Source organism: Perna viridis, chromosome 12 (assembly GCF_037379345.1).
Source record: "Perna viridis isolate PV_CMFRI_1.1 ecotype Kerala chromosome 12, ASM3737934v1, whole genome shotgun sequence".
NCBI lineage: Eukaryota > Metazoa > Mollusca > Bivalvia > Mytilida > Mytilidae > Perna > Perna viridis.
The window spans coordinates 29,923,365-29,946,648 of NC_142456.1; the positions used below are offsets into that span (position 1 = coordinate 29,923,365).

The 23,284-nt window shown below is 33.6% G+C and overlaps 1 protein-coding gene across 2 annotated transcripts; it reads right to left on the reverse strand.

The window, feature by feature from the left end:
• Positions 1 to 9,467: 9,467 nt before the first annotated feature.
• LOC148601972 (uncharacterized) lies at positions 9,468 to 23,264 on the reverse strand. Of its 2 annotated transcripts, none has more exons than XM_088556926.1 (13): positions 23,233 to 23,264; positions 21,645 to 21,803; positions 20,327 to 20,454; positions 19,727 to 19,865; positions 18,276 to 18,376; positions 17,027 to 17,233; positions 15,871 to 15,997; positions 15,204 to 15,394; positions 14,622 to 14,732; positions 12,867 to 13,073; positions 12,409 to 12,528; positions 11,547 to 11,664; positions 9,468 to 10,251 (listed from the first exon to the last, which is right to left on the reverse strand). In XM_088556926.1, the coding sequence occupies exons 2-13, from the start codon at positions 21,796 to 21,798 to the stop codon at positions 10,151 to 10,153; spliced, it is 1,704 nt and encodes a 567-aa protein (XP_088413052.1). In that variant the 5' UTR covers positions 21,799 to 21,803; positions 23,233 to 23,264; the 3' UTR covers positions 9,468 to 10,150. The 2 variants fall into 2 exon arrangements, with proteins under 2 accessions (XP_088413052.1, XP_088413053.1); XM_088556927.1 differs by having other exon boundaries at positions 23,220 to 23,264.
• Between the last annotated feature and the right edge of the window lie 20 nt (positions 23,265 to 23,284).

The window sequence follows — 23,284 nt, forward strand, 5'->3', positions numbered from 1 at the left end:
ATAAGACAGCGTTTAAATGATCAAGCAAAACAAGATCTCCATCTAATATTGAATACATCTCCAAAATGTAGACTGTATATATAGATTTGTTTTTTTTCTAAAGTAAAACTTCAATTTTATTTACAAAAAGGTATTTCCTATTGTTTATCGTAAATGTATTACTAAAATTTGACTATCGTCACATAGTTTGTGTATTGAAACTGGGAGGTACCATGGGATAGATAGAAATAATAGATTTTGTTATATATGTGGTTTAAATGTAATGGAGGACGAATTTCATTTCATTTGCAATGTTCACATTATAAAGAGTTACGTAGAAAATATATAAAAAAGGTTTTATTGGTCTAGACCATCTGCCTTCAAACTTGTTCAGTTACTTTCTGTCGAGAACACCAAAGATCTTTATAACTTGGGAAAACATTTATTTAAGGCATTCCATATTAGAAATATATTGTAACGTAATGATTTCAGACGTATCATGATTTATGATTTATATTTCAAATCGTATTTTACTGCTGTATAACTGTATCATTGTACTGTTTATACCGATAAACTCTATCCGTTTAAGGTAATAAAGAATTGTATTGTTAGGGCCAATAACTCAGCCAATATGGAAAACCTTACACAATTATACCTTTATTGACTGACTAGTCCAATAGGTCAAAACAGGTCAATATGGGTTTTGTCAGGCCAATATGACGTATTGGACGGGTAAAAGCCGTATTGGACGGCTAAATCCCATATTGGACGGCTATATCTCGTATTGGGGCACTTTTGTACTTTGTATTGTTTTGATCATATTTCGGCTAATATTGGAACGTTAGTCAATAAACCGTTTTATTATGTATATCAAACGTTTATGATCACGCTTTAAGTGTCGGTTAATTAGTTTAGCATAACATTTAAAGTTGATTTGTGTTTACAATTACACGTATAGCAACAAAAACGATTCCATATTTATTTAAGTTCACATCTGTATATGGACATCAAAATAACCAATATTCGAGCAGAAATCAAGATAATATAATCCAAGGATTAAGACCAGAGAGGGAAAACACACAACGACGAATATGAAAAAATAAAAAAAAAACACGTACAAAGAAACAAAAGAAAATGAGCAACAACCGGGAGTATGCACCAGGTGCATCGTTACGGTTACATGCAATAGTTTTTGATATTGTTAATACATGTACATATACGTTTGAATTGAAAAATATCGGCCAACAATAATAATATTTAATGTAATTATATTCTAGCCCTTCTGTAAATCTTGTACGTGAGCAGCTCTCCTAAAGCAAACTCTAGGAGACCTGTCAGAAGAACTGACTACCATAATTTTTCTACTACTAGACCCGGCTCTGCTAGAACTGTCAGAAGAACTGGCTCTAGAATCTTCTGACAGTTCTAGGACAGTTTTTGAGAGGTAAGAACTGATCTCATCTGTACATATATATACTTATATGTATATATTGCTTCTCAAAGTTGAATGTTGGTTTTTGATAACATAAAAAATGCATTGAAAGGATTGAAATTCATTGGAAAGGGGAGATATTTGTAATTTCCTACAAAAGTGTATGATATTGTTTACATGTGTGAGTAATTTGCCTCCATGCTGTCAAGTAGCAGAAAAGGTAAAAATGTTGATTTTCAGTATTTTTTATTCAAGTAAATTTTGTGAAGAATTTCTACGGTCATCGTACCATTAGAATAATGATTCTGAGAGCCTTATTTTCCAAGCTTCGCAAGGGTATGCAGCTATAAGGTGTCATTTGTCCCGGGAATTCACAGTGAAACATTGAAAACTACTTGTTTAACATGTAAAGTAATGGAAACGTTAGAAGTGGTTAGTGAGATCTTGTGTGTAAAATTTGGTCGCCTTCTTAGGGAATTTTTTAACCATTTTTCAAGTCATCCATTGTCGCTTTAATCCTTTTCACTATTTGACATTTACATTGTATAGACATCACATTGGAACAAAATATTCAGTGGAATGAAATTTACCATGTGCCAACCATATCATAGAATCTACCTGATTTTCACTTGGACAGACTTTTAAATGCAAGCTACTGAGTCTTTGCTTTAAAGAATAAACTTTAAAGACGATAATGATGTCTATGGAAAAAAAAACTCTTTAACACAATTATCCTTAACACCAATAAACTGTTTGTATGACTATTGTTCGTATGGTACCATGGCACTCGACGGGTGTTTCTAGAAAAGCAGAGGACGCTTACCCTATCGCTTCCAGATCTATAGTGAAAAATAAAGCAGATACTAATTTCCAAAAGAATTTAACTAAACTACTTAACTAGTTTCGTTATTTTTCCTAACCAAGATACAGGTCTTTTTTTGTATTTGACTTACTGCAAAGTTTTAGGTTGTATAGAAAGTTGATGAAAAGGTTCGTTTTTTTACATGAATTTAAGATGAACTTGTAGTTTGCTTTCGGTTTCTAGTTGAAGTGACCAGCATAAAAAACTACAAAAAAAAAAAAAACAAGTAATACTTTGTTTGCAAGCAAAACACAAAAGTCGCCAAAACCGGCAAATTTTCGTATTTAGTCAAATTGAATTTAGAATGCAATCTTTGCCTTGGATATCAAATTTCATGAAATCCAACAAAGTTTAAGTTTTGCCGATTTCGGCGGCCATTTTGAAAAAAAATGGCGGCTTTAAGATAAAATCTGAAACCGCCATTGAATTAAGAATGTCATGTTTAGATATCAATTTTCATTGAAATCGAACAATGTTGAAATTTTGGCGGCCATTTTGAAAAAAATGGCGGCATTCTAGAATTTTTTTACGCCTATGATGTCAGCAAGTCTAGACCAGCATTCCGAGTTATTTTCATACATCTAATAAGTTCCACTAACTTTATGGATCTTTTTTTCATTTTTCCGGGTTTCGTTTTGGCGGCCATTTTGAAATTCCGGAAGTGGCATGCACACCCCCTGGGCATGCTTGATTTTTTGAGCCAAGTTTAGTATGAATCGAATAAACGATCTCCGAGAAATCGCCAGGACATCTTTACGTACAGAAGTATAATAATGATAATAATAATAATAATAATAATAAGAATAAGAAGAAGAAGAAGAAGAAGAAGAAAAGAAGAAGAAGAAGAAATGGGACAAAAACAATAATTCCCTCTCCTCAGTATCTAGAGAATCTGTTCAAACCGTTGTTATCATCTTCAAAGTGCGGAAAGACCTCATTGTTTAACAGATGTTATTCACTATCTCTAGTGGAAACACGCACACGGAAGAAATTGTTGAAATCAGATAAAATCACCCAGTTTACGTAGAAGTAAAATAAATATATACAAATGTATGTAAAACTTCTCAGAATTAACCATAACCTTCCACTATCCAAAGCATCCTGAATTGAAAATTAAATAAAATAAAGAGATGTTCTTAGCACCCCATAGTACAGAGGTATTCATAACACCTCTTAGGACAGAGGTGTTCATATCACCTCATAGAACAGTGGTGTTCTAAGGCACATAATATGATAGAAGTATTCGTATCATACCATAGGACAGCGGTGTTCGTAGCACACCATAGGACAGAGATGTGCCTAGCACCTCATAGGACAGAGGTGTTCGTAGACATACCATAGGACAGATGTGTTCGTAGGCACATAATATGACAGAAGTATTCGTACCATACTATAGGACAGTGATTTTCTAGCACACCATAGGACAGAGACGTTCGTAGCATCTCATAGGACAGAGTTGTTCATAGGCATACCATAGGACAGAGGTGTTTGTACACACTATAGAACAGAGGAGTTCGTAGACATACCGTAGGACAGAGCTGCTTTCAGGCACACCATATGACAGATGGGTTCATAAACACATCATAGGACAGAGGTGTTCGTGGGCACCTCATAGGACAGAGGTGTTCGTAGGCACCTCATAGGACAGAGGTGTTCTAAAGCACATAATGACAGAAGCATTCGTACCATACCATAGGACAGTTGTGTTCGTAGCACACCATAGGACAGAGATGACATTGTTCGTAACACCTCATACGACAGAGGTGTTCACAGGCACACCATAGGACAGAGGTGTTTGTAGGCACCCCGTAGGACAGAGGTGTTCATAAGCACACCATAGAACAGAGGTGTCCGTAGGCATGTCTAGGACAGATGGGTTCGTAGACAAATCATAGGACAGAGGTGTTTGTTGGCACCTTATAGGACAGTGGTGTTCTATGGCACATAATATGACAGAAGTATTCCTACCATACTATAGGACAATGGTGTTCGTAGCACATAATATGACAGAAGTATTCGTACCATACTATAGGACAATGGTGTTCGTAGCACACCATAGAACAGAGAAGTTCGTAGCACCTCATTGGACAGAGTTGTTCATAGGCATACCATAGGACAGAGCTGCTTTCAGGCACACCATAGGACAGAGGTATCCGTAGGCACACCATAGGATAGAGGTGTTTGTAGGCGCACCATAGGACATAGGTGTTAATAAGCACACCATAGGATAGAGGTGTTCGTAGGTACACCATAGGACAAAGGTGTCCGTAGGCACGCCTTAGGACAGATGGGTTCGTAAACACATCATAGGACAGAGGTGTTCATAGGCACACCATAGGATAGAGGTGTTTGTAGGCGCACCATAGGACAGAGGTGTTAATAAGCACACCATAGGATAGAGGTGTTCGTAGGCACACCATAGGACAGAGGTGTCCGTAGGCACGCCTTAGGACAGATGGGTTCGTAGGCACATCATAGTACAGAGGTGTTCGTTGGCACGCCATATGACAGATGGGTTCGTAGACACATCATAGTACAGAGGTGTTCGTATGCATCTCATAGGACAGTGGTGTTCTAAAGCACATAATATGACAGAAGCATTCGTACCATAGGACAGTTGTGTTCATAGCACACCATAAGACAGATGTGTTCGTAGACATACCATAGGACAGCAATGTTCGTAGGCACACCATAGGACAGAGGTGTTCGTAGGCACACCGTAGAACAGAGGTGTCCGTAGGCACGCCTTAGGACAGATGGGTTCGTAGACAAATCATAGGACAGAGGTGTTTGTAGGCACCTCATAGGACAGTGGTGTTCTAAGGCACATAATATTCGTACCATACTATGGGACAATGGTGTTCGTAGCACACCAAAGAACAGAGATGTTCTTAGCACCTCATAGGACAGAGTTGTCAATAGGCATACCATAGGTTAGAGGTGTTTGTAGACACCATAGGACAGAGGTGTTCGTAGACATACCATAGAACAGGTGTGTTCGCAGGCACATAATATGATAGAAGTATTCGTACAATACCATAGGAGAGTAATGTTCGTAGCACACCATAGGACAGAGCTATTCATAGTCACACCACAGGACAGATGTTTTCGTAGGCACACCATAGGACAGAGGTGTTCGTAGGCACACAATAGGACAGGGGTATTCGTAGGCACACCATAGGACAGATGTGTTCATATTGTTATTAAAGCTTATTAAAGACCTTTTGATGATCTCTGAAAGTATTTGTTATTTGGTATATAGGCTAGAAAATGGTTAATTATTTACATTTCACCATATCACCATATCCGTTATTTTTTGTATTAAATAGTGAAACCTGTCTTAACTGGACCTGAATAATTCAAAAACCTGTCTAAAGCAGAAACTTTTAATAGTTCAGATATATTAATTGAAATGTATTTTACACATTGGTAGATGTAAACCAAACCCCTTTCTAAATCAAACAAATTATAAAATACAGAAATGGTTCGGTTTAGACAGGTTTTCACTGTATATGTTATAGACATCCAATTGGTGGTGACATATATACAAAGTGTTCCCGGAACTTATCCCAACGGAAAACGAATATCTAATTCATATAGTTACAGTTGCGATCACTTCTAACCTCTCTTCGATCCTGTCAGGATTCGCTGTCATAAAACAGTTCTAAACTGTCGGAAACTGTTCTGACCCGCGACACACCTTGTCAGGGTCTGTCTGGACTTCGGACAAGCTCTGTCATAATTTGTCATGGGTCCTGACACCCTCCTGTCAGGAACTGTTCTAAGTAGAACAGATACGTGGATTCGAAGAGTTCCTGACATATTCTAACATTCATTAGCTCGAGAATACTTCTCTGACTGAATTATATACAGTACATGTACGTGATTACAAAAAAAGGCGTAGCACCCGAATCACGATTCGTACGACTGGAAGGAAGTCTTGCTATGTTTAAACTTGATTTTTTTTTCAATTTTTACCCGACTTTTATGTATGGCATGCAGTACAGCAGACTAAGCGGTCCATTCTGCTTGTATTTTTTAAAGCTATATGAACATATTAATCATAGCTTCTATTTTTATCGGAGGGCGGATCCAGAAATTCAGCAAGGGGGCACTGACTGGTCTAATGGGTAAGGGGGCACTTGGCTGGTCTAAGGGGTAAGGGGGCACTGGCTGGTCTAAGGGGTAAGAGGGCACTGGCTGGTCTAAGGGGTAAGAGGGCACTGGCTGGTCTAATGGATAAGGGGGCACTTGGCTGGTCTAAGGGGTAAGGGGGCACTGGCTAGTCTAAGGGGTAAGGGGGCACTGGCTGGTCTAAGGGGTAAGGGGGCACTGGCTGGTTTAAGGGGTAAGGGGGCACTCAAATAATTTCAAGATTTTTTCTATATTATTAACCAAATGAACAAACATAAGTTGGAAAACCCTTTAGGATCTGCTTTTAATTATAGTTGTCCAGGTCATCTCATACATATAATCACTTTTCAGTAAAAATAACCCAACAAAATATATATACCCCCAACTTCCCTCCCAAAAAACTATATAAGATACCTCATTTGGGAGCAACACATTCCAATGGGAAAGCAAAATGGAAAGTGCACAATGACATCATGTAATGAAGAATCCATCAAATTCCATAAAGCGGTTTCAGAGGAGTTGCGGATTAGAATACATGTAGAGTCCCACCCTCTTGACCTACAAATGACAAAATCAATATTTTGAATCAGGAAACCCCAAAAGTAATTCAGATGGAAAAAATAGGAGCTGCACAACTGCATCATGAAATTAAGAATCTGAACCAGTTGTTTCAGAGGAGCTGTGGATTAGAAGAGGCCTCCCCCCCTTGGTCAACACATTCCACAGACCATATTTTGTATCAGGAAACTCCAAAAATCATACAAATGGAAAAATTCAATCAGTGGCATCATTCAATAAAGGGTCTGTGAAAGTTTTCTCAAATTCCATGGAGATATTTCAGAGGAATTGCAGATTAGAAAAGGGTCCCCTCTTGGTCGACAAATAACAAAGTCCATATTTTGCATCAAAAAACAAAAAAATCATTCCAATGGATAAACAAAGAAAAAAGAGATGCACAAAAGCATCATGTAATAAAGAATCTACAAAAGATTAATTGAATTCCATTCAGAGGTTTCAGAGGAGTTGAGGATTAGAGCAGGGGATGGATGAACGGACGGAAACCATGGTCATTATAAACCTCCCACTCTTCAAGCATAGGGTATAATAATCTTGTCCAAGGTCTATATTATGAGCTGTTTTGCACTGAATATTCCATGATGTTGCAGACCAGTGACAACATTTCTGGTTGTATAACTACTTGTGTTGTTGAGAACTGGTGACAACATTCCTGGCTGTATAACTATGTGTGTTGATGAGGACTGGTGACAACATTCCTGGCTGTATAACTATGTGTGTTGATGAGGACTGGTGACAACATTTCTGGTTGTATAACTACTTGTGTGGTTGAGGACTGTTGACAACATTCCTGGCTGTACAACTACATGTGTTATTTAGGGCTGGTGACAAATTTCCTGGTTGTATAACTACTTGTGTTGATGAGGACTGGTGACAACATTTCTAATTGCATTAATTACTATTCGTGTTGCTCAGGACTAGTGACAACATTCCTGGTTGTAAAACTACTTGTGTTGTTGAGGACTAGTTCAGGTGCAATGAATGTCATGCAATGAATATAAATGCAGTAGGTATTTCAATGGGGTTTTTTGATTTTTGAAAAATTGTGAAATGGACAAAATTTAAAAGATTACATGACGTAAAATAAAACTGTACTCATACATTTGCATTTCCAATATTATTTTGAACTGTTTTTCATAATATGTATAAACTGAATATCAATCAATTACCAATTTCTGAAGTAATAAACTCTTATCACAGAGATAAGTCTCGCCTGTTCAATATTGTCAATATAATGGTGTGTTGTTAAATATTGTTTTTTGTGTTGTTTTCATATTTTGTATCATAATATGAAATTACAAAATTATTATTTTGTCGTTACCACTACAAAATTCACTAGGCGATAGATGGATGAACACTCAACTAAACTCTTCTGAAAGGCCATCACAAAATGCACTTTGTGTGGAAGGGTATAAATGTGCAAACATAATTACAACAAGTTTGATGACTAAATGTATATAATACTACGAAATATGAAAGGACTGAGGAATTGGAATATCTGGCAAATTAAAGATGTGAAATATTTCAAGTGGAAAATTTCTTTTTAAAATAACCTGAATGGCAAAAAAAGTGAGTAGCTGGGGAGTAATTGTTTTTTTATTGCATCACATTGAGACAGCAAGGATTTGATGGAATTCAAATAAAAATGTCTACATTAACTATAAGAAACCTTAATGTTAAACTTTAATTTTGAATTTTCTAAGTCAACAAACCAAGACTGTAGGGATATATGCATAAAATTGGCATGAATTTGTGATGCAATGATGGTAATGCGCTTGTACACTAAATATATTGCCACTTGAACTTGCCAGAAAACTTAACATTAAGTTTGTGAATGCTGTCGCCGGAAAAGCAAAACATAAGTCTGGCCTTCTGTGCTTTCTGTCGAAGGACAAAACCTGTCATTGATAGTATCTAATTTTGCACATGTTTCATCTTTTTCCTAATTTTTTTCCTACACTGTAATTATACTTGAATGGAACTAACTTCAGCTTAAAAAAATAATTTTCAAAACAGGTCACTTTTCATCATTTTGAAATTTCTTGCCAATTTTACTGTGTAAAAATCACTGCTTTTCACTTCCTGTTGATCAATCAAAAACATTGATGATAGGATGAATATTTTGACTGATAATTGTATTAAATGGAAAATGCTTAACACATTTAATGGTTCTTGGTACATTACTGCAACAACTTTAATCCCCAAATGCTAATTTATTACTTAACATTCAAAAAGGAGTCTCAAAAATCTTCAATTCATTTGAAGACTAGATCTTAATTTTATTTGCAGAAATAATAAAATGTCAATGAGATGAATAATTGCTAGAAACATATTTACAGGTTATATAAAAAAGATGTATTGAATGGTATAAAAGGAATTACATTTGGATTTTATTTCTGTGTAGTGTTCAGAAACGGTAGGGAAGTTCCCAGCATAAGGTATTTTGAAAAAACGAAAAAAAAAAAAAAAAAAAAAAAAAAAGGATTATAAACTTAACATTTTATTGTACTCTTAAGATTCTATTTACAATATAAATTAAGCATTAATCACAATTTACTCTACAAAATATAAAAAAAGCTTACAAAAAGTCAAGCTGCTGGTAAGCTTTAAGGTATAAAAATAATCAGCTGTTAGGGACCCCAAATATGCCATGATAAGGCCCCTTAAATAGCAAAATTTTGTGATAATAAGCTGTTTACAATTTTCTAACATAAAAACCTGGAACTGTGGCATACAATGTGTATATCAGAATTAAATCCATAATTGTAATGTATACTGTGAATTTCAATGTAAAAGTGTTTAAAGGGGAAGGGTAAAAAAAATATCACGATAGAGAACAAAAAGGAAAAAGAGACACCCTCCACAAAAAAAAAAAAACAAAAAAAAAAAAACTCCATACAAAGTGTACTATAGACCAGTACAATCCCTAATCCCAAAATAGAATTTTTCACTTACTTTGTCTGGAAAAAAATCATAATTTAGCATTTCATTTCAGTTAAAGCCTAGAGGGGGGGTTATCATTAACTCTGTATTTACCTAATATCAGTTATTGTTATAAAATGCGAAAAGATGACACCATTACATCATGATGATGGCTTCCCCAAATATTAATCAAATGGTTACTTGCATGGCATCATAACATTCTAAAATATGATCGTTCATAAAATTTATTCCACCTGCCATTCTTTGAAGAAATCATTTCCTTTGTTATCGACTACAATAAAAGCTGGGAAGTTTTCTACCTCTACTTTCCATATAGCTTCCATTCCTGTAATACAATGTAAACAAATCTTTCAGTAAACATGAAGTTTCACATGTTGTCTTGCTAGGTATACCACCTCTCTTAAACCTACAGAAAGGAGAAGGGCGATAAAGGCTCACATTGGCTTAAAATTTATCTGAAAAGTAATCAAAAACTGTTGAAAAATTCATTTGGAGACTTAAATTTGTCACAAGTAAGAAATAATAAAGATTTCTGATAATTATTGCATTACAAGGACTGAAAAAATGCTTGAGGTTTACAAGGACATTGTCAAATTTTGCACTTTTTGGTCACTTTCAGGTCATACGTATGGCAAAGATATGGTGTCTACTACAAATATACTTATACCAAATATACCACTGATTTGTTGAGTCATTCAGTCATTAGCATGGTATTTATGATTATAAATCATTCAGTCATATGCGTGGTATTTAAGATTATAAATCATTCAGTCATAAGCATGGTATTTAAGATTATAAATCATTTAGAAAATTTATGGCTGCTCCATACTGTGAAAGTACTATTGTTTGTGGGTACCAATTTTCGTGGTTTCCATGGGTAGGCCAAACCATGAAATTTGGTTCCCAACAAAAAGGAGATTTTTATTAATGTGTATACTGAGAACCAAAAAACCCAAGCACTTATGTTTCTTCCTCAATCCATGAAAATTGATCCATGAATTAAAGAACAATCACAGTATATAATTTCACTTCTTTAGAATGTAAATATTGTTTTTTTTTTTTTCAATCATTGCTTCTTTTTTTTAAGGTTTATAAAGACATCTAGTATTTTTGGAAATATTTTGAATTGGTTTGAGAAGTTATGTTTTGCAAAGGAAATTTTCACTTCAAGGATATTAACCAAGGGTACAAAATAACTTTAAAGAGTGGACGGTCCTGGATTTGTCAAAAAGTTTAAAGTCCACTTGAGGAAAACCCAAATTCCTGAAGAAAGTGTTTTGAATACAATTGCAGGTCCTGAACCACTGTGAAAATACTTTAATTCATAGATACCAATTTTTGTGGATTAGGAAAGATACACAAGATTGTGGAGTCTTGAACTCGTGGTTTCAAGATTTCCAGTGTAGACAATAATGGGAATCACCTTTTCATTGGGAACCAAATTTCGTGGTCTGGCTCACCAATAAAAACCATGAAAATTGGTTCCCAATGTACAATAGTACTTTCACAGTACTAGGTAAATGAAATTTCAGAAGTCCTAGGTCTGAAATAGAGCATCCAAAACCTTGAACCATCACTTGTTTGAACCCCTGATTAAGTAAGATCTTCTGGTCCACTTACCTAATTCTGGGTATTCTAGCACTTCAACCTTCTTGATACAATTCTGCGCCAATATTGCTGCTGGACCTCCAATAGATCCCAGATAAAATCCACCATGATTCTTACAAGCCTTTGTTACCTAAAAATTACAGTCTTAACTAAAATTTGCTTAATAATTTGCTGTTTAAAATCTTAATCTTTGTGCTTAAGTATTTAGCACACAACTTAGCATCTACCAAAATTAGAAATACAACTTTTTTTCTCATATACCATTTTGCCTAAAAATCTCCATAATTTACGACCTACTTGTATTCAATGACCTGGCAGGTGGTAGTAATACATTTATTATATTTTATACTACATGTATAAAGTGTTTATTTCGTATTTATACATTCCAAAAAATTCAAAGAACACAATAGTTTTTGATAGCAAAAAGAGCATAAATACCATTAAAATAATTCTTGCCATTTTTATTATTATCTAGGATTACTGGGACCGTTACATTTTATAAGCCTGAGTATTTCATAAGAATCCAATTCATACTGAAATGGAACAAATATTAAATCTGATGAATTCAGCAACAAACCTGCAAATGACTTCATTGTTCTTGATTTCCAATTGTTTTTTTTTTAATTTCTACTGTAGACGGGCTTAAAGACAATTCAGGGTATGAATACACTAGATATAAAGAAACCAATGAAAAACATAGAAATTGACGAAATTGAAGTAAACATAAACAAAAAAGAGAGATGTTATGGTAAACTCATAACTTAAAAAAAGCTGATTTCCATTTTAAGGTTGGATGAAAATGATGTCTGTATGAATAACAATAAGCACAGATGTTGGGAGAACACATAGTTGTTTATCTTAAAATATAAATTACCATTTTACTCCTATTCCCCTTGGCTAACATGATCATTGATCCTCCTTCCTTCTGGAATTCTTCTACATAAGAGTCCATTCTTCCTGCTGTTGTAGGACCAAATGATCCACTGGCATAACCCTACAGGCAGAAATATACTAAAAATAATCCACTAGCATAACCCTACAGACAGGAGAATATTTTATATGCGAGAAGAACATCACTTAGTTGGCTTGTCAATGTATATTTGTTCCTTATAATAGAAATTCTAATGGTACATTTCTTACAGATTTTATTATAATGAAAAAAATGAAAATTATCAAACAATCCCAAACAAATAACGTATTGATTACAAATCATATATTTAGACTCAATAACCTGGTTTGGGCAAGTTTACAAACCACTTTCTAACCTAATAAAACCAGATTATTTCCTATGACCTGTTCAAAATTTATTTATTCCTTAAATAAACCACTTACCTCAGGTGTTTTAGCAGGACCAGCATAATAAATAGGATGATTCTTGACATAATCAGGTAATCCTTGCCCACTGTTCAACCTCTCTTTCAGTTTGGCATGGGCAATATCTCTGGCAACTATCAATGTCCCTGACAAACTAACACGGGTCCTAATTGGGTATTTATCCAAGATTTTGAGGACTTCCTGCATTGGCTGATTCAAACTAACCTAAGTTGAAAAAAAATAAGGTCATTTTGAAAACAATCCAATACAACTCAGGTAAAATATGAAACACTGACTTGACATTTAATGGACTGGTATTGATAGTGGACTGAATACAGGCAGATTTCAGGTCAAAGTTTGCTAGCCCCCCCCCCCCCAAAAAAAAAAAAAAAACAAAAAACAAAAAAACTAAAAAAACAAAACAAAACACCATTAAATAGTTTCCTAATTAATTTATTTAATATATCCATACCATTTTATTGGTTACTGCTTCACAAGGCAAATTAACATATTTATTATACATATATTTATTGTAACTTTGGAGGGTGTCACATTATACCTTGTTACTTTATAGGGGCTGGGTATTAAAACCATCTCCACATCAGATTATCTTTCTATTAACCACTTTTTTGTGGCAATATAAAGTAAAAAATATGCCTCCCTTACTCATAGATTTTCATGGAGGATGCCCTGAAAGCCATGATATCAATTTAAATACATGTACTTTTTATTCAATGCAAAACAACATCAACGTACAATAAAATAGAACAGCAATAAATTTTCTTAGAAAAAAAAAGAAAACTGCAAAAAAGAACAAGAAATGTTAATTGAGCATCAATAGGGTCATGTGGATCCATGGTTTCATGGGTCCTAGTCTGTCATACAAATGCATGGAAATTTGCTATTTACAGAGTGTCGAGTTCAGTATTATAACCAAAACATCTTTCTGTGTAAAAATGCTGATAAAATATGACAATTATTTTATTTTTTACATGATAAGTGTTAAGAAAAAGCATTAAAAAGAAGATTTTGCATTGCAATGCAGTGTTGGAAGATCCCGGAAGTAAATAATTCTCTAAATTTCAATACCTTTTACCTCGAAAACTCTTATTATCCTTATACATTTTTCCTCCCCCAAAAACAGGAAGTGGTCACTTAGCCAGCAATAATAAACAAATTGGATAATTACCGTATTTTGGTATATGTAAAATTAAGATTATTTATAACAATTTTCTTCTTTAAACACGTTAAAAGTATGCTTTGAAATGAAAAATAAAAAAATTGGAGTTACAACCAATATCTAAAATGATTTTCCCGACTTTTGATTTGGTTTTATAAGCCATTTCATGCATTCTTAATGGCAATTGGTTCATGCTACGAAATTAAAATTATCCAATTTATGTAGCCACTGATCTTTACATGATATTTTCAGTTTCTTTCCCTTACATTTTTGTAGGAAATACCACATCTAGATACTGGTAAATAAATTGACCAATCAACTGCAAAATATTGATCTTTAAAATGTCTTACAAAATTCTACTGCAATCTATGTCTAAAAGAACTTTTTTCAAATGTTTTGACCTTCAAAATTGCACTGCATATAATACATAAAAGTACATTATACACACCAAAATGAAATATCTATGTATTTCTGACTACTACTTCTTGTTTAAAATATTAAATTTTTAGAGTTATCTCCCCTCTTACTACGTATATATAAGATTATCTCCAGGTACTCCATATAAAAGAAGTGTTTATAACTGATTACATCACCTGCACTACTTCAGAGCTAAGATCTTTACTTTCTATGTCAGGTAGGTACTGAGAAACATTGGTCTCCAGCTGTTCCAGAAATACTCCCTCCGATGTTATCTTTCCCAAAGCCTAATGATGAATACAATTCCATAATTTACATATGAAAATACGAATACTGATAGTTCAGAAATTAATGCAGTGTATCGGTTACTGTAGTTTCTAGGTTTGATTGCAGAATTTCTGTTGAAATTACAAAAAATGATAAACAACAGAACAAATCAGTTCTATATATCATCCTTTCTAAGATTTAAGACAAGGATGTGATGTTCCTGCAGTTATCGATACTTGTATTTGCACACAGCATTGCACAGTAAGTGCACAGAATTTTATTTTTGTTTTTGATATTTATTGACTAATTTTGACATAAAGCATTTTTGTTTGGTTCACTTATTTGTTTTTCTTGTGGCAATATAAGTGCTTTCTATTCATAGTAGGAGTGGTTTCTTTTACTATACTGAAATAAATTCTAGATATTTTGTAAACTTTTACCTAACATGTTTTTTATCTTAAGTCCTCTCACACATATATCTCTTAAGTTACCTGTCTATCTGCTGAGCATGACACACCAATCCCTACAGGACATGATGCTCCATGTCTCGGCAACCTGATCACTCTGACATCATGGCAGAAATATTTGCCACCAAACTGGGCACCAATGCCAGCTGACTGGGTTAACTTGTGGATTTCCTGTTCCAACTCGATATCTCTGAAACCTCGTCCATGTTCATTTCCTGGAAAATTCAACTTGATATTAAATCTAGGCCAAATCTTAGTTCATGTATACAATTTACCTCATTAAGTCAGAAGGATATCTAAGTACTAAGTCTTAAATATCTGCTTTAGTTGTTACATGTAAAGGAAAATCAATCTTTATTTGAAGAAATGTGACATTTATAAATACTGTCAAAGACATTGTAAGAAAATAATACAAATTAAAAAACAAAACAAAATTCAACGAAAATATGGACCATGATTTCTCTGGCATGCAGTGACTATTCCTTTTGACTAGATTTTATCAGTGATTTTGTTATTGAATCTTTTTCCCTTTAAACAGCACAATTATGACTTGATACAAAATTGTAAGAAATGAGTTATTCACATTCTTTACATTGTTTATCTTTGAATTGAAAAATAATGCCAAGAAGATGAGTCCTACAATTTCATGCTTTCTTGCATACTTTTCATACAGAGTTGCTTTATAATTTACCTTCTGTGGGCAAATTATCCAAATACCTAGCTGATGCAAGCTTCACTGTTTTCAGGTTAAATTCTGCTGAGGTTCCTCCTATAACTACAGCAAGATGGTATGGTGGACAGGCTGCAGTTCCTAATGTCTAATAAATATCAAATATTCCAATAATTAACTTAAAGCTTTAGCATATTAAGTGCACATTCTGTTTATAATTTCAATTAATTTTCAATTTTTTCCATACAAAATTACTCAAAAAGAAAAGGATTTGGCTGAAACATTAATATTCTAGATTCAATCTCATTCAATCTCAATCATGTCAATGGCATGCCAAAACTGCACAAATCTTTTTTGCAGATAATACCTATGTGTTTTCTTACATTAGATTACTTAGTTTTTCCATTTAAAACCCTTTTCTATATTAAATATCCATACTTATAAACCAATGAAAAGTTTTGTTTTCTGACAGGGATGCAAAAGATTGTGTAATTTAATACTTGAGTACTCAGTCACGATACAGGCAAATACTTGAGTACTCAGATAAAACATCATGATTTTGTAAAAATATAAATTTTTGTCGGGATACAGTATTTTTCTAAAAATACTAGTGGTCATCTTAATACCTTTCATAATCCAAGTTAAATTAAGAGAACATTGCTCGGCATCTTAATGGAAGATATATAAATTATGCCAGAGTTAATATTCCTGGCTGATGAATCACTCTACATATACTGTAAAATTAATTGAATTTGTGGATACCAATTTTCATGTGTTAGGGAAGAAACACATGTTCGTGGATTTTTGAATTTGTGGTTTTGAGGTTTTTAGTCAATGAATATCTCCTTTTCCTTGGGAACCAAATTTCATGGTTTGGCCTAACCATGAAAAACCATGAAAATTGGTACACCACAAACAATAGTACTTTCACAGTATTAGTCTGATATTAAACTCAAAGCTTTTTATTGATCAAAAGCTTGATATAGCTACAATATGTTCACTGAAATCATTCCCATGAAACATGTGATAATAATTCTGTAAATTTATATATTTTGCTTCTTTTAACAAAGTAAAACACTGAATAAAATTTCAAAAAATTTAAATGAGCCAAATAAATTTAAGATAAGATGTTAAGTACCTCCTTTTTTTACCATTATACCTTCAATCTCATATGTACCTTAGTTTTTTCATCCACAAATTTCAGGAGTTTTTCTGGATTAAGCAATGCCTTTGTTTGTTGATAAAGAAAGGTTTTATTTGCAGAGCCACCTCCTTTAGCCATGAAAAGGAAGTCATACTGGTCGGAGTCTGTGGCATATATTTCTATCTGTGCTGGTAAATTTGTCTTGGTGTTAACTTCATTATACATATCTAAAGGGGCTACCTGGTAAAGGAAAAGTCAAGTTAAGTTGAGCAGGTAAATACACACATTGCCTGAACTTCATCCATTAATCTTAAACAACATTGGTAAAAATTTCAATTTTTTCAGTACATAGTTTTGGCAATGTATTTTAGTACTTTTAATGTCTAGATTAAGATTAGTGCATATTAGTAAAACAATGTTTTTGAGTGCAGAACACTAATTTGATCTATTGGGACATATTGTATAACCGGTAATTTTGATGTATTTCAGTGTTTTTTTTATAACAGCCCACATAAATTCTGCCAAATCTTACTCTGGGCTTCAGTACTAAGTTTATCACTAAGCATCTACCACAAATAGAAAATCTAAAAATTTTTCATATACCGGTACCTTTTTACACCAAAATAGCCAAATTATACACTGGCCAAAATATCCTGCTCTACCTAATACTTGGTTTGCTATTTATCGACCTACTTGTTTACGAAAGCATCACCTTATTTTTAAAACCACTGTTATTCTTTATGTTTTTTAACTTTAAAATGAATCTTAGGTTATAAATAGAGGTGTAACACACCACATCAAAGTCAACAGAGACAATAACAATGCACTGACTTGACATAAACTGACTTAAACTGATATATGGATGAGGTTTAGTAATGCTGGAAAACATGAGGCTGTGCCAAGCATTTTCACCGGTTTGAGCTGAATTCACATGTCAAAGTTTTTGTCAAGTCAGTGCACTGTTATTGTTTTTATACTGCAAAATATTTTGAATGAAAAATGATGTTTTAAGCAAAGAAAACAACTTTTTTTATTCAGAGTGGACGACATCCTGGCAACTTCAAAACAATGTAGCATTGGTGATGTCACAACATAAAAGTTATATTCAGTCAGTGACTGTATACCCTTTTAAATATACAGTCAATGCATTTTTACTGCTCAAATAGAATAGTTTCAGTATTTTGTTTTCAAACCCCCATCCTCATTAACACACCAAATAAAAGTTAACAGATTGATTTAAAAGGTGTCACCATTGTAAACAATAAGCAATAAAATTGATTACCTGTGAATATCTGAGATTTTTCTGTGTGTATGTGTTATATACTCCTCTAGATAGAGCACCAGCATCATTTCCATCAGTCCATACATACTGACCTTTCTTGCCTGAATAGAACACAAATACAAGTGAAATACAAATAACTATAGGGATTGTAAAACTTATTCTAAATTTGGTTTTGATTTTTAATTTCTGCTGTTGAAAGCATTCAAAGCAGAAGCTGATTGTATAGTTTGCTACATCTTGGTACATCAAGCATGATGCATAGTTGGCTGTCAGAATTTACTACATCTTGGTACATCAAGCATGATGTAAAGTTGGCTGTCAGAATTTACTACATCTTGGTACATCAAGCATGATGTATAGTTGACTGTAAGAATTTCCTACATCTTGGTACATCAAGCATGATGTATAGTTGGTTGTCAGAATTTACTACATCTTGGTACATCAAGCATGATGTATAGTTGACTGTAAGAATTTCCTACATCTTGGTACATCAAGCATGATGTATAGTTGGCTGTAAGAATTTACTACATCTTGGTACATCAAAGCATGATGTATAGTTGGCTGTCAGAATTTACTACATCTTGGTACATCAAGCATGATGTATAGTTGACTGTAAGAATTTCCTACATCTTGGTACATCAAGCATGATGTATAGTTGACTGTCAGAATTTGCTACATCTTGGTACATCAAGCATGATGTATAGTTGGCTGTCAGAATTTAGTATTTTGTGTTATTACCAAACTTACCCCATGTATACTGTAGAAAAAGTATGTGTCACATTTTTATCATCAGACATCATATTTACTCATTTACTCAATGTTAAGATTTTAGTCTTTACTCTAAAAACAACCGCCTCTAGTTTTGAATGGGGATTAGGGACCCATTCTTGTAAATTCATGGGGTTGTATGGTGAGACTTACAAACCCTATTTAATAAGGCGCTTTGACAGCAAAGATTGTTTCGTATGCTCATACTTCACTGGTCCAAATTAATATTTTTGAAAAATACACAGCAACTAATCCAATGGGAATTTCTTTAATTGTCAAGTTGAACTACATGTATATAGAAAGTTCTAAAAAGCAGTCTAGATGGACTTTTTTAGTTATGACTTATATATATTGTATTTCACTGTAACAAGCCTGAAACTATATACAGCGAAACCTGTCCTAACCAAACCCTGAATAATCCCAAAACCTGTCTAAACCAAACTGTCTAAACTTTTTTGTTTGGTTTACACAGGTTCAAAAGCATTGATACTGATTTGAAGGGACTTCAGAAGATGTCTGGTTAAAACAGGTTCTGTTGACAGGTTTTTCGGTATTTTTATCTGGCATAACATAAAATGATGTTCTTACAATTTTACTCATTGCTAATTTGCAATATATTTAGTGTTTAGTTAGAGACAAGGCTAACACCCAGCAAAAAATTCGTACACATAAAGCTACCCTACCAACACAGATAGCAGTGCCTGTATCTTGACATCCAGGTAACACCATTGCTGAAGCAATGTTTGCATTCTTCAGTAATTCTAATGCTACAAATCTATCATTCTCTGATGCTTCTGAGTCTTTCAAAATGTTAGATAGTTGCTACAATCAAAAATACATTTTTAGTAATTAAGTAACAGTCTTTATAGATATTGACAGGAGGTGATTCATGCATTAAAAAACACACCAGCAAATTAATTAGGACTTCTCATTTAGAACCAGTTACAAACCACAAAACAAGTCTCAGTTTTTCATTTAGATGTTGCAATTTTGATGTAAATCTTTCCAAGAGTTGTTATTCTTAATTCAGTTGATTACAGTGGGAGATGAATGCATGATTTTCTTCAAGATATAGTCCCTTCTGTATACAGAAAGAACTTACAGTAATGAAAAATATGGTAGATTTTTTTTCTTGAAATTTTGTGTTTGGTTAATTGTTTTGTTAACTTTCAACCAATCAAATTCAAGTTTTTGCTAAAGGAGAAACATCGTAGATTTTATATATATATATATAGCTTGCAACTTGTAAGGGATAAGAACAAATAACTATGATTAACATGCACCTGCAAGTGACCAGGTCTTAGAAGATGGGCAATGTCTATCATAGCCTGCTCAGCTAACAAAGTTAAAGCTTGTGGCTCAACTTTCAATACTTTCTTTCCTTGTACATCAAATGTTGACACATAATCACCTATAAAGACAAATACTCAGTATAAAAAAAAATATATCAGTAATTAGAGGCTCAGGTACAATATTAACAATCAAAATACAAAAAAAAAGTAATTATTTGAATAAAAAGTGCTGCTTCCTATCTATGAAAAAATAGAGATACTGTGAGAGTACTTTTAGGGAAGAAATCCATGTTCGTGGATTCTTGAATCCGTGGTTTTCAGGTGTTTAGGATACACATCCATGGAAATCTCCTTTTCGTTGGAAACCATATTTTGTGGTTTGGGCTACCCACGAAAACCACGAAAATTGGTACATGTACCCCATGAACAATAGTACTATCACAGTATGCAAATTAAGTGGATTGATTATATAGTTTAATGTCCCTTAACAGATTTTTCATGCATTTAAGGACTAGTGTCAATTTCACAAAAAGTCGTAAGTGTAAAGTTTATTGTAAGTTATGATGTAACAATGCTATTTTCTGTTTTGATGTCATTACTTATGATAAACTTTACACTTACGTATTTTTGTGAAATTGATGCCAGGAGTTGAAGATGTATTATGAATGAAAATATCCTGCTTTGTACTACATATAGTTCAACCCCTTGAGCCAGATCTTTATTGTCAAAGCTCATGCACAGAAGCAACAACCCACATGTAGGCATGTCATCCCACTCTTGACACATTATTCTGACTGCAACATGTGCAAGAAAAACAGTTGCCCTCTCTAGAATCTCCAATATGCTATATGCTTGGTGGAGAAGCAGTGACTACCAATTTTAAAGTCAAGTAGCACTCCAGATAAAAATCCTGCAAAATGAGAATCATGGTTGGAAAGCCTACATATTCTCATTTTTGATATTTTGTTTAAAATGTAAATGACACCAAAATACAATAGAAACTGGTGAATTTTCAATGTGGATTATCTCCTAAGAGCAGATAGCTTTGAATGAATAATTATACATTTCATCATTTAGACCTAAAAGGAAACTTAATAGCAATAATAAAAATGTGTAGCCTTTTTTAGGGTATATCATATTTGGCAGAATTTGCATGATTCTTATAAAGACTACTACCGGTACTTAAAAAAATGGCTTGACTGGGAATGGAACCCATGATTGCATGGTACTCAAACATCTCAATACTGAGTAATATTAAGCACATATAGCTTTGTATAAGTGCTATGCTTTCTGTATAAATAATAACTACCTGTCAATTTTTTCCAAGGTGTGTCCAGTGGTCTTGCTGGTTCCAAAATGTCTTGGAAATAGAAGGGTTTGACAGCAGCTGCAGCAGACTGGTGTCGAATACTGGCATTGTACAATTTTCTGTAGACTCTTCTTAAACACCTGGCTGACTGCATTTTGCCTAAAATAAGAAATGCACTAAATAAAACAGTATTAAATTAACTTTACTTAAGTAATTGAGTAAAGTGACTAATATACTGCCCACCCCCCAATAAAATTCAATCTATCACAGTATCAATTTGTCACAAAATGATAACATGTTGTTGGTTTAAATACTATTTTTAAAAATAATGTACAGTAATTTGAAAGATATTCCATGTTTTCATGCCATTTTTTATTATTGCATTTCATTTTCTTTTACAGCACTTTAAAAAGAGTTGAGGGGGCTAGGGTCAAAATCAAGTACATTTTTATATTGTCTGCAATTTAGACCAAAAAATCCTATTCATAATCCTATATTTTGAAAGTTTCAAAAAATAATTTGGCTAAGAAACAGAAGAGAGTATATGAGACAAACAATTTCTTGTTTTCATATAGTTCATTGACAGGGGAATAACTAAAAAAGTGAGTTTACAATGTACATGTATATGCAACATTGTTTTTTTTACTGAATTTATTCATACCTAATATTTGAATGGCTCAAAATCTTTCTGTTAAAATGATGTATGCATTTATGACGTAAGTGTTTGAAATTAAATGTAAATGCACATCATGTGATATAGGAAATCTTACATATGTACATATTCCAGTTGTCCTAGAAATCAGCAATATTCAATGTATCAACATGCAAATGGGGGAAAGTTCAATGATCAGTATAAAAGACACTTTTCTCACTATATCATACATTTCATTAGGATGCTTACCCTACCGGTGCACCTGGTCCACGCTCCCAGTTTTTAGTGGAGTCCAAGTTGCTCATTTGCTTTTGTTACTTTGTATGTATGATTTTAGTAACTGTATGTTCTTTGTTGTGTATGTCTGTTTTCCATGTCGGGCCTTTGTCCCTGGATTACATTCTTTTGATTACCGCTATAACCTTGGTTCCCTTGTTCACTCATTCAGTAAAGTATTGTGTTCTTCCTTATATCATTCTATTACCCAAAGGAATAAAGTCCATTTTTATCTTTTATCTTGTTATTTTTATCTGTGGTGAGTAAATAAAATCTTTCCTTCATTCAAAAATATTCATGCAATGAGTAAATACAATTCGGAAAATAAGTAACCCCAGATTTTGAATGTTCGAGGTAAATTCGCAATATAACCATGAGAACTACCAAAATATATTTTCTGACCAGTAGATATTTGGAACGGAATTGCTTTAGACATTATTTTTGAACCAGAGACTTCACATTACTATTAATAGTATTATATAGTCCCTGCTGGAACCCACTTAACTGCAAGACTTAAGTTAAAATCGATTTAACTTCCTTTACACTACTAAACACTGCAATTAAATTGTGTAACATTGGAGTTAGTAATTGAGTCTGTATATTTAAATTCAGAGTATCAGGATTCCACAAAATTAAAGAGAACAAACCAAATCTAATAACCTTCTGCTTCACTTTCGGAACATTTCAAGACTAAAGGAAAATTTCCGAAAGC